Source organism: Opisthorchis viverrini, assembly GCF_000715545.1.
Source record: "Opisthorchis viverrini unplaced genomic scaffold opera_v5_84, whole genome shotgun sequence".
Taxonomy (NCBI): Eukaryota; Metazoa; Platyhelminthes; class Trematoda; order Opisthorchiida; family Opisthorchiidae; genus Opisthorchis; species Opisthorchis viverrini.
This window is the reverse complement of record NW_008751741.1, coordinates 649,187-661,968: the sequence shown is the minus strand read 5'-3', so window position 1 is coordinate 661,968 and position 12,782 is coordinate 649,187. Positions and strand designations below refer to the sequence as shown.

The 12,782-nt window shown below is 44.9% G+C and overlaps 1 protein-coding gene across 1 annotated transcript in view; it reads right to left on the bottom strand.

Annotated features, from left to right (window-relative positions):
* Positions 1 to 8,016: 8,016 nt before the first annotated feature.
* T265_04864 (hypothetical protein) overlaps positions 8,017 to 12,782 on the bottom strand; it is a gene marked incomplete at both ends in the record, with an annotated part of 45,930 nt that continues 41,164 nt past the window's right edge. Inside the window, 2 exons of the mRNA XM_009169718.1 lie at positions 8,017 to 8,946; positions 9,246 to 9,950. Coding sequence (XP_009167982.1) covers positions 8,017 to 8,946; positions 9,246 to 9,950 — 1,635 coding nt within the window. The remainder of the gene's footprint in view (positions 8,947 to 9,245; positions 9,951 to 12,782) is intronic.

Genomic DNA, 12,782 nt, shown 5'->3' with positions numbered 1-12,782 from the left:
ATATATATATGTATATATATAATAGTCTCGTATGATACAGTCAAAGAGATAAGCCTAGTCCCTAGGGGGACAATACCACAAAGCGGGTTGATACCAAGTTGCTTATCCGATTACGTATTCCCCATTATGGATGTACAATATTGAAAAATGCAGCCATCTAGCAGTACCTTTTGAATATTCACATTCATTGCCTAGGGGATTTAACAGCTACCTAGCCCCTACCTAGTCTTCGGCAGCGGTAGAGCACTCGTCTGGTAGGCGGTATCGCGGTTCGGTTTTTGCACAAGAGCGCTTGTTTCTCCATTTTCACCATCTGTATACGTGCTTGATTTAGGTAACTATTTCGTTTTCGGGTAGTGGGAAACCGGGGTCAACATACCTCACTTGGCTGACGGATAGCAGTCAGCTAAAAACACTGCGGAACGTCTTTCGTGATTTTCTCTGAAAACCCAACGATCTGTTTTATTCACCACTAAAGACTATGTAAAGCGATATGCTCTGTCAACTAAACTTTTCCGTGCTGAACTGAATATACACAACTCGCTAAAAGTCAGTATGAGAAGGTGCGACAACCCCTGGGTTGCGGCTCGTTTAGCCTTCCTGAACGTCTCTAACCACAGGAAGTTTGAGAGGATGTGATGAGATAGGAACTGTCTGATTTTGATGAGCGATATTCTTCGGACCAAGTAAGCGCGAAATCAGTGAGCAAGACCCGTCGCTAACGGTAAGCAGACTAGGTTATGGGCGAGACGCTTGTTTTGGCTAGCCACTTGGTAATAGCTAGTAATGGTTACTGCGGATGGGTTAGGGGAATTATGTGAATCGGGTTTCGAGTTCAGGTTTTGTCACCAAGGTTCAGGCTGATCCAGTTGGTGAATCATCCTTTCGATGCTAGCCACTCGCAGTCTTATGTCAACTAGACTGATTCAAGCCTAGGGTGCTGGCAAGTTCTGTATCCTCATCCAGTGCGTCTTAGGGTCATGGCGACTTCAACGGTCCTGACAAACAGACAATGTGACGTGAACCACATTACAGTGAAGATTCAAACCACCCGCACGGCACTTTTAGTCCAGACAAAGCACAGTGTGACCGAATTCGATGAAGGTCAAAGTTTCATACAAACGAATGACCGTTTCTGCCACACAAAGAAGAAGTCCACAGACGGCTTGCGTCAGACTGAAGATGGCTTGATCTAATTGAAAGAAAGAAGTATTTACAGTTTTACCAATCCGACGAGATAACCTGCCGGAGGAGACTACCTTTCGTTGAGGAGTAAACTCTCAATTTATTAGTCGGTCCCTGGAGAATGAGACAACCGCATTAACATTCTGATGGCTGAATACGGAAAGGATTTCGAAATAACCTTTTCCGTAAAGAATCGGGAAAGGACACAGAGTAGTGCGGTTCAACAGGCTGGGCCGAATCTGACTGTCCGCATTTCATAAGATGCACACCACGGATGAGATTACACAAAATAGCCGAAATAAACAACCTTATCATTGGAAGGTTTGACGCGCTACACAGTAGCGCGAAGACCTCTTGGTATTTACACTATTAATGTGTCAATTATGCAATGGTCATTTCTTCATCGAGTTAAGGTAACCGGCCAGATATCGTACCATTTACTGATTCACGACTACCTTCCTGGACAGACCGGATAGGTGGAAGACTGCTGAGTGTATATATTTGTGTCGGTGATGGGGGCTGTGAAACAACCATTGTGTGCGTCAGGAATCGGGCAAAAGTCAAACAAAAGCACAGCCTGCGTCGTTCTTCGAGCGTTTCTTGCACGGTACCTACACCTAGTTGCGCTTCGCATATGCGAGTCGGAAGTTTCAGTTTGCTAACGACTACTACATTCCATAAACAACCTGAAAATATGGGTACACAGTTCCTGGAGCAGGATAACATGCGCACCGGAATATTAAGGAAGGCATTTTGAAACTTGTAATCCGCAGGAATATTGACGCTTGTTATAGCAGTCGCCTGAAGATTCTATCGGATGCAAACATTCTCTTGATTCTCTTCTATCTGAGGCTGACTTAACCTCTAACGGACAAGCAATAAATGTCCTCGCTCGCAGAGCAACCTTCTCTAACTTCGTCCTCTCCTATGCAAGCCGATGCCTGGTTAATGCCATCTTTATGATGAATACTCTGAGGCTACTGCTTTTAGCTGAACAAAATGTACACTGAACAAGCAGTCTGCATTCCCCTCCGCTAAAACTTCTTTAGCCAAAAGTTCACCTTCAAACGAATAAAGCTCCTGTTGACTCAACTTAAAGTGAGCGAAAGCTATACAAGCTATAAGAGGATCAGGCAATGGGCTGGCAATAGAAGAATGGAAAGACCACACCATTTCGATACTACAGACAGGGATTTCTGCGCCCACATCTCCTTCGTTTAGTTTAAATGATCAGCCCAATAGAAGAAACATCTCTGAGATATACGCAGTACCGATTGAAATGACCCTGAGCTTGTTGCCAAGTCACAATGGAAATATGGGTCTCTGTAACGTGAACTTCCCATTAGCGAAATGCACTCATTAGCAAACATATTTGGTTCTGCGAGAGACTCACCTAGAACCCAGCTGCATCTCTCGTTTGTGATGTTTCCAGTCAACTGATTGTGCTGCACCAAGCCGCCTCATGTTTCAGTTGCTACGATATTCGATATCGCTATCGCGATACATGCATATTCGTAATGCACTACTCATATGGTTGCTGGAAATTCTTCGACAGCTCACGACCGGTTTCGCCCCTCTTGGGGTTCATCACGTAGGCGCAGTCCCCGAGTTTTCGTCAACCTTATGCTCTACTTGAAACTCATGTTCTCTTTGAACTTCTCATTTTATCTCACTGCTAGAAGCTACGGCCTTTGTTTACAATCCGTAGAAGGTTACCATGCCGTTGAGTATATTTATTCTATCCATGCCTGGCTGTTCAACCCAGCTGCCGCGTTAATTGCTGTCCGGTACGGGCATAATAATTATTATTGCTTTAGCACTCAACCAGTTATGTGTTTTCCTGCTTCATCAACACGTCCATCAATACCATTCTAACCAGGTCTATAATATTCCATCAGTGAAAGCACGTAAGCCTGCCAAATGGATTCATCACGATGCGACAGCAACCAGAAATTAGACGCGAATACGGACACAAAACCACACACAAATACCCAGACACAGGGGCAGGAGGGAAGCTGCACGGTCGACGGAGAATAACTCTGATCATTGCGTGACATATCGCATGCAAGATAATGTACGAAATGGACATGTGAGCTGACAGCGCTGTTGACTAATTGCACCAGAAAGTGAAAATACTGTTGTAAATCGTGAGTAGTAGGTCAGACAAATTATCAGTCCGTGAGTTAGACCACCGATAATCCACACTACTAAACACTATCGTATTCACCAATGTAATGCCGAAGCATCAGCTACACCGTTCAAAAACCAGCCCCGTTGCTTGTCCAAGAGACTGAAAGATCCAGGAAAATGAGTCTGCATATGAACATCCTCAAGCAATACATCTGCGAAAAGAGGCTACTTTCCTAGTGAGTTCTCAAAAGAGCTCTCGCTCAAGCAAAACTAACCCCGCTGAAGAAGAGCCTATCCCCCAAGGAGAGATCAAATGTCCCCCTACTCTTCTCTTGAGGGACTGCGGAAGTCACAGACTGGTTAGTGATAATTGCCTTCCTCACATTTGGCACGACACAAGCGAAAACATGAATACACGCAGTGACAGTGTACGTTTAGACCGAAGCCTAACAGAGCTACAGAGATGTAACGGACTACAGTGGATAAAGCAAGTAAAAATAGTGCATGCAAATGAGAGAACGACCAACTGAAGGTATGAATGATGATGAGTTGATTCCACGGAACTAGTTGGAAGCGAATGCACCAATTAATTTATCTAACTCGAAGGAGGGATGCACTGATAGACTCAGTTCGCCGCGTTGGGAACTAATAAGATGAAGAACATCCTTTACAAAGTCAACTCACATAAGTTGTGGGCAAACTACGATGTACACTTATGCCATTTTGACCACATCACGGAAGTTTTCATTCTTCATTTCTCCGCCTTTCTGGAACTCGGTGCAGAAAGGCTTCTTTGAGCAACCACTCATCGAAGGAAACAAAACGAGTCAACTTTCTAAAACAATGTGACTGTACAGAATATTGCGAAACCTCTCCGTTGCAACCACCCTCGGTAAGTCACCGAATTTCCCGCCATGAACTTGGGAAAATGAGTTTTTCAACTCCAGCAGATAGGGGAAAACTGGTCCAATTACCAACTAAATTATTAGTTGTCTGAATTAAGGGAGTGTCTATTCTTCTTTAATTGGAAGATAGTTAAATTCATGGACAATCGCCATTTGTTAATTCCTTATTGGGATTAACTCTTCTTAAGCTACCATTCTCAATTAATAAGACTATTTTCGAGAAATCCAGAAAGCAAATGCGTAACCGCTAATAATGGAGGATAAAACTTTGTTACCCGCATCCTGTTTATCAAGCAGTGAAAGCAACTACGCACTGCATTTCTGATTGAAAGTATGATCTTGGTCAGTTTAGGATGATTCGCACCTGAACACCGGCGTTAGAGTGTCAAAAAAGTTGTTCACAGTTGTGACCCTTGCAAAGCACATGGTGGAAGAGCTACTCAGTAGAATATTTTATTCAAATATGCAGTTCGGACCAAACGCTGCACTGCAACCACGCTTGGGATAGGTGTGTGAGAATCACTCACTTTGCACGATATTACCAGTTAATCATCGAATTCTGACTGGGTTGTCTAAAAATAGACCGAGCACCCCTGTAAACAGGTGCGGTGCGAGTATGCGTGTGAGAGCTGCTAAAATCTATGTCGCACGGTCAAGCGACTGCAAGCCACAAAACAGTTTAGGTGCGAGCCGCTAATGTGCGTAGCTACGCAGAGGGTCAACAATGTCGAGTTTCTTCATGTAGCTAGAAAGAAAGCATTACACCGAGAAAGAGACGTTGATTGAGCTGCGTTAAAACTAGTTCACGACAACTGCACTCGATCAGTGCGGGCAGGTTTCTTACATGACAAAATCTGATTATTAGAAATGTACGGAACCTGCAGTCGCAAGTGAGGTAAATTTTCTAACCGGTGTTTTGAAGCCAACTATCGGATTATTCTTTGAGGATGAGTTGTCCAAGGAAGGGAACACAGAAGATATTGGATAAAAAAAACCTGCTGTTGTCGCCAATTCGTTATAACGAGCGCTTTAAGGAAGCATGTTCGAAATCCATCTAAAGCACGGTGGTTTGATTAAATCAGATTGGTCAGATCTCGAGTGCGCTAAAATGGATAGTGATCATGAGGCCTACAACACGACTGGACCGAGGGCTATAGAATGAGACACCTGGCAGGTAATGTAGCAAAATGCTTTTTTTATTTTGAGCTTCCGCCTACAATTTGATGAGTTGTCCAAGGAAGGGAACACAGAAGATATTGGATAAAAAAAACCTGCTGTTGTCGCCAATTCGTTATAACGAGCGCTTTAAGGAAGCATGTTCGAAATCCATCTAAAGCACGGTGGTTTGATTAAATCAGATTGGTCAGATCTCGAGTGCGCTAAAATGGATAGTGATCATGAGGCCTACAACACGACTGGACCGAGGGCTATAGAATGAGACACCTGGCAGGTAATGTAGCAAAATGCTTTTTTTATTTTGAGCTTCCGTCCTACAATTTGAAACCACGTGTTCTCTCTAAACGCCAGAGAAACAATATTTCATTTCACCTAGTGTAAGTTTGCTTTGGAAAAAGGGGCCTAACACCCAAAGGCAGAATACACCTCCAACTAACTAATTGAGGGATCGAAATCACTTTGAGCTTGCTGTATCTGGTATGGTTATGACGAACATCGATATGGATTTGGTCATAACAGAATCGTTTACATTCACTATTAACTGGCTCATTAGTGGTGCAACAATTAGGCAACGGGCTTTCTCCTCGCTGTGATGACCTTTTACATTATCGTTCATTACTGTGGCACCCTTATGTTGTATTTTACAAAACATGCCCAACTCTCTTTTGGGTACATCCACCTGTCACAAATCTACTGAACTGAGTAAATGGCTTGCGGGGTAGATAAGGGGGCCAATTCATTGCCGAACCAATGATTTGCGAGATAGTTATTCGTGAGCCAACCCATCTCCCAAAAATCCCATTGCCAAAACACTCTTCGTGGAACAAGAAGGAAGATATCCAAAAACTTGTGATCAGATGAGTCATTTGTTATATTACTGTGGAATAGCCCATGGTCTGTACTCACTCTACTGACAAAAGCTGGATGCTCAGTGCAGCAGGAAAGTGAGCTATCTTAGACAGACAGGGCAAATAACTGGAAGTATTATCCATGATTCGTGCGACAGGTACAAACAACAGTAGCCAAGGCAGGGGTCGTTTCCGATGCCATGCCGTGACTCTGGATCATCGGATCGGTTACCACATCCTGCTGAGCTTCTCTCTAAGGCGCCCCGCCTCGGTTTCCACGTGCGGCCAACACCTCACAAGACGTATCCGGGCAGCAACAAGTGCGATAGCTAATGCAAGAACTGCATGGTCAGGGCCAACCGGGTTGCGAAGGTGTGAACTGTACATTCCGACGAAAACCTATCATGGCGGACGATAAACGATGATTTCAACAAGATGAATTCACGCAGTGACACCTGCGAGTTCGGTGCTCCCAAACGGCAAGAAAAATGAGAAGACATTTCTAGTGTCGCAATATGGTCTGATCAACCCGAACAGTTTAATCAGAGACCTGGTGGTAAGCACAAGCCATGCGATTTGATTAATTCAATGATTATTTCTGCGGGTCCACTTCGTACTTAGTAAATCATGTGGCATAACTGGCCCAAAAGATTCAAGTGAATCCGTTGTGCTACACCCACCCTGAAAACGGAGCGGGAAAAAAAACAAAATGCTCAAAAACAAAAAGGAGACTGGAAATGGGTAGTCATTGTACCAGAATGTATGCCGGTGGAAACACGGATCACTTCACAAGTGAAAAACTTATGAGTAATGCAGCCCAACGGGACTTCGCCACTGTGTCAAGAGAGCTAAGTCCACCGAACCGAGTGCAGGCCTGTTGAAGAATAGACGACTTACAAAAATCGAGGACGGAGAAGCAAAACGTGATGAATAAGATTTCAGGAATGGCTACTCAGTGATGCGGATCAAACGAGGGAGAACCAGTGGAAGTCAGATTGCTTAAGTAGCAGAGTTGCCCTTGCCAAAAGGCAAAATAATGTGAACAACCTAGTGCTCACCTCTCTCCAATATGAAGCCAAACGCTGTCGTAAAATTAAAACAAAACAAACAAGTGTACAACAAAGGCGATAATGCTGTGATGAGCAGTGACAGGTAACGAGAAGAATTTGAGGCAGAATAAACGTAGGTGGTAGATTAGCGGCTAACAGCTCACACTGCTATCAGAACATTATTCCCAAGGAGAGAATGTTTAGAAGTTAAAAATGTTCATTTACTTTTCTCTTTCTCTCTATGAACAGTCGACTAATATAGGATAGCACACTGACGGCTAGCCAGCTGGTGGCAGAGATGAAGGACAGATGTGAGGGCTAGTGAGAGGTGCTAGGTAAGGAGAGGGCTGAATGGATATGGTTACCTTTGCCTTGAAAACGAAATATGTTTGAGATCCTTCTCAGCTCTTTAACCTGACTGATGATCCAGGTTAGACGTTAGTATGAGAAGACTAAACTGACGAAAAAAAATACGGCTGAGATAAGGTTACATCCAAAGGGCTTCTACCATCGAAACTGAAAAGAATAGTGGTCCCAAATTCACCCGTTGGGCAGACGTACCCGAACTAAGAGTGCGAGATGATGTTGATGTGTCGAGAGAAACGCCTATTGGCTTTTCCGCAAAATCATCCTTTAACACAAAATGCTTCCGAAAGTACATTGGCTCACAGAACAAGCATAGCGCAATGGTTCGGGAGCAATACTGGAAAAAGGTGAACAGTACTAACATTCCACGGGAAAATACGGAGAAAAAATGCAACAACGGCAACTTACCAAATCAGCTAGCCGACTGAGATGTTCACTTAATGAACGTAGGCTGCGTCGGAGATGACAGAACAATGGCTTTGCATGACGTTTATGGGAAGTTCTGTTTCTGTTCGGCGGACAACCAGAGTCATTCGCGCAGCACGTAGCGTAAACGTTATGTACCACCATTGTCCAAGCTCTGATCAGCTGCAGTAGTTGGGATATGGGCTCTGGTGTGGAGGGTTGCTGAAGTTTCGGTGGATACATATTAGGGTCACAGGGTGTGGTGTAGTGGGATAGAAGGGGGAGAAATACGTGACTGACTGTATCGTTGAGCATTTGGGCAGATGCTCTGGACTGAAAAAGATGGGATACGGCTGTAGAGACCTTTGAATGTCCAGCAGTAAGGTGGGACAGACAACGGAAACCCGCTTCCAAAAGATCTAAGGTAGCATTCAATTTGGAATGTGGAATATCCGGAGTGAGTGAGGGGCATGAGGGGCCATAAGTGGTGGTTCGAAGAGCACTGGAAATAGGGATGGAGCATGGGGGAGAGGTGATAATCATCAGTTGGTTGGGATTGACCACTGAGTAGGATGGATCATGGATTTCTTTCGCTTGGTGATAGGAAAATAAGGAGTCCGGTTTGTGTCCAGGTGATGGACACAGACTTTGGTCGTTGAGGGGAAGTTCTCTTTGTTCAGCCGATGTAGACTGCATAAAAGCAGTCCGAAGTCGAAGAGGTGGGGACACGGATACAGCATCAAGAGACAAACTTGATAGGGAGTCACATAGGTGCGCATTTTCGGCCGGGATGGATGGATCTTTCGTTGTGTGTTTTGGTCGTGGATCAAATGAGGATAGAGATGATTGTAGGACACGGGATATCAGATCGACACCGTTGAGCTGTTTGGAGGAAATTGGGAGGGCAAGAATGGTGAATGGAGGAAGGGGAATAAAGCAAAGCATGCAAATGGTCTATTTGACTTTTCGCGGCGTTTCTCAGGGTCAGTGTGTGCAATTTACACTGATCACTGCTAGCTATTTCTAGATGCATAGCTGAAAGAAAATGAGCCACCCTGTGCTTTAAAAACACTGAAAAGATTAAACGGAGAGCCGGTGGCCAACAGTTGATGAACTGTACACAACCTGATAGACATAAAACGCCGTCACGTTCATGGTTGACCCTTTCGGTGTCTATGTACCGTGTCATGCAGTAGTTGGGATATGGGCTCTGGTGTGGAGGGTTGCTGAAGTTTCGGTGGATACATATTAGGGTCACAGGGTGTGGTGTAGTGGGATAGAAGGGGGAGAAATACGTGACTGACTGTATCGTTGAGCATTTGGGCAGATGCTCTGGACTGAAAAAGATGGGATACGGCTGTAGAGACCTTTGAATGTCCAGCAGTAAGGTGGGACAGACAACGGAAACCCGCTTCCAAAAGATCTAAGGTAGCATTCAATTTGGAATGTGGAATATCCGGAGTGAGTGAGGGGCATGAGGGGCCATAAGTGGTGGTTCGAAGAGCACTGGAAATAGGGATGGAGCATGGGGGAGAGGTGATAATCATCAGTTGGTTGGGATTGACCACTGAGTAGGATGGATCATGGATTTCTTTCGCTTGGTGATAGGAAAATAAGGAGTCCGGTTTGTGTCCAGGTGATGGACACAGACTTTGGTCGTTGAGGGGAAGTTCTCTTTGTTCAGCCGATGTAGACTGCATAAAAGCAGTCCGAAGTCGAAGAGGTGGGGACACGGATACAGCATCAAGAGACAAACTTGATAGGGAGTCACATAGGTGCGCATTTTCGGCCGGGATGGATGGATCTTTCGTTGTGTGTTTTGGTCGTGGATCAAATGAGGATAGAGATGATTGTAGGACACGGGATATCAGATCGACACCGTTGAGCTGTTTGGAGGAAATTGGGAGGGCAAGAATGGTGAATGGAGGAAGGGGAATAAAGCAAAGCATGCAAATGGTCTATTTGACTTTTCGCGGCGTTTCTCAGGGTCAGTGTGTGCAATTTACACTGATCACTGCTAGCTATTTCTAGATGCATAGCTGAAAGAAAATGAGCCACCCTGTGCTTTAAAAACACTGAAAAGATTAAACGGAGAGCCGGTGGCCAACAGTTGATGAACTGTACACAACCTGATAGACATAAAACGCCGTCACGTTCATGGTTGACCCTTTCGGTGTCTATGTACCGTGTCAACTGAAGGGAGCACGAGGACTGATATACTGCCAGGTTGCTCATAATTAGACAGGAGTAACCGAGATGCCGGGGTTGATTTTGGACCACGGGCCTTCAGACAGTGAGTTGCGCCCTAAACACCGATTCATGTCGAACAAACAGAAGGCTTTGGCTCTTGTTGCCGTTGCGGATCTCTGCAATTCATACAAGCAAACGTAGGTTTCAACTGCAATCCAATATTTGACCCTGATGACTTTAACAAATACTCATGAAACTTGGAGAAGCAGCTGAACCACCAGATAAAAAATACAAATACACGCTTGATCCGATATTTGTCGAAACCAATCCGGAGCAAAAGATTACGGCTGGCAAAACTTGTACTCGCAAAAGAAATGCTCACTCCGACCTGACATATTCAAGCGCTTACAAACAGCCCAATTTCCCACATTCGTCTTGGGCCATAAAATGTTGCTCTGCACTCCAAACCTGTTTAGACTATTTCCGGGCCGGGCTGTGGAAACTGTCACAACAAATCTCAGAAAGGGTAATAAAATCCTATTCCCTTGGGATATCGGTCCGACTGCACTGGGTCGCTTGAATAATACACGCGAACCGCTGAGTTCGTTGGAACCTGTGAAAGCACATTTGGTTTTTCCAGTGTTTCTTCACTCCCATACCACAATCACGTTCTTAGCTAAACACCCTTCTGTGGATACGTGCACAACACCGTCTTATTCCCATACTGCGAGTACAGATTGGAACAAACGGAAAGCGGGCACACAACGTCTGAGTGTAAACCGCCACTAACAGGCCATAAACCGTGTTATTAGTTCGCAGATGCCGCATATCAGTGGAGGAGAACTGGTTTGGCACGACCACCTCCACCACTGGTATACGTGAACGGAAAATAACGGCTTTTGAAAACTGCATAGTTTCTGCCAAACTAGACGGCGATAAATTTTCCTCGAAAAAAACGGAAAGCGGGCACACAACGTCTGAGTGTAAACCGCCACTAACAGGCCATAAACCGTGTTATTAGTTCGCAGATGCCGCATATCAGTGGAGGAGAACTGGTTTGGCACGACCACCTCCACCACTGGTATACGTGAACGGAAAATAACGGCTTTTGAAAACTGCATAGTTTCTGCCAAACTAGACGGCGATAAATTTTCCATCGAAAAAAAAACCGAACAGATAGAAAATCAGGCGAGGTGAGGAAATTATTTGTGAGTTAATAGACACCATTCACGAAGATTAACCGATGTCCGGCTATTTCAGAAAGGAATGACGAACTCGCTTGGCGGGTTGAACAACAGTTGCAGCGTAATACCAAATCAACCGGTTAGTGGCTCTTCCTCTCTCAGCCATCTCGGTGGGAAGATAATGGAAACCTCAACAGCGAAAAATATTACTATTGCTGCTCTGAATTTTCAGGCTACAAATTCCATCTGAAAACAAATGATGTGCAACGAAATTTCGTTCCATATCCATCCAACGATACAAGTGGACGTTCTACTTCAGGCGAGACAGTGTTCAACTGTCCACATCATGATCCTGGAAAGTGGCAAGGCCATGTGGAAAAGCCATGTAATAGGTAACCGAAAAAGGCGATGATAATGCACTTACTTAGCCGAAAAAGTCACACAGCCAGAACTCAATGTTCACTCGTCCTTTATTCGAGCATGAAGATGCTTCAGTCAGATAGTCTATCGCTGGGGGTCCTAGTAACGTCCTTTTGGTAAACACTTGCATGAAAAATTGTCTTTCTTAGGTTGTCGGGCCCTCTGTTTGCATGCATGTAAACGACTGCCAAGGCATGCCATCTTTTCATTGATCGAAACCCAAACTGGCTCAGCCCGTAATGTAGTAAGAAGGCTCTCCATTGATTCCAGACGAAAATGTAGCTTGCAAGTGATGGCGTTTTGTTGCACATCTCCGGCATACTGGAGTAGTGTTCAGGACTACATGGCAAATTCCTGATCAAGCCTACGGGATGGAAGGTAGGGTCTGGTAGTGTTGCTAATTTGCCGACGTTATTCGGCGTGAGGGTGCGCCAGCTTCTTGAGTGCTTCTGAACTACGTAAACCATGAAATCATTCTACACCGAATGACCAGGAGGAAGGTTTATCAGCTTGCTAGTTCTCGAGAGTGCTTTACACAAATTGGTGTTCGCATGTCAAGAGAATGGACACTATGAAGCTTGAAACAAGATAAGTCACAGTTAACCACCTCTATACATAAGTGGACAGGGTCAAAATCAGTTCTCAGCGCAACCTGATGGCCTTGTGATCAGGGTACACCGAAATTGTGATTCAGTTGGATGTAGTGACAATTCCATTTGATACCGCTGACCACCTATGCAGTCTGTACACAGAGGCACAATAAATTGGAAGGCATGTTTCTACGACCAGCCCTCGTGCTTCCTTCGGGTGGCATGGCAGCTAGGCACCGGAAGGGTGCTACAGCTGAACGCTTTCTTTCATGTTTCTACGACGTGGCACTCAAATAGGCTACGTCTACCCATCTGTCATGTGATGCATCCGGCC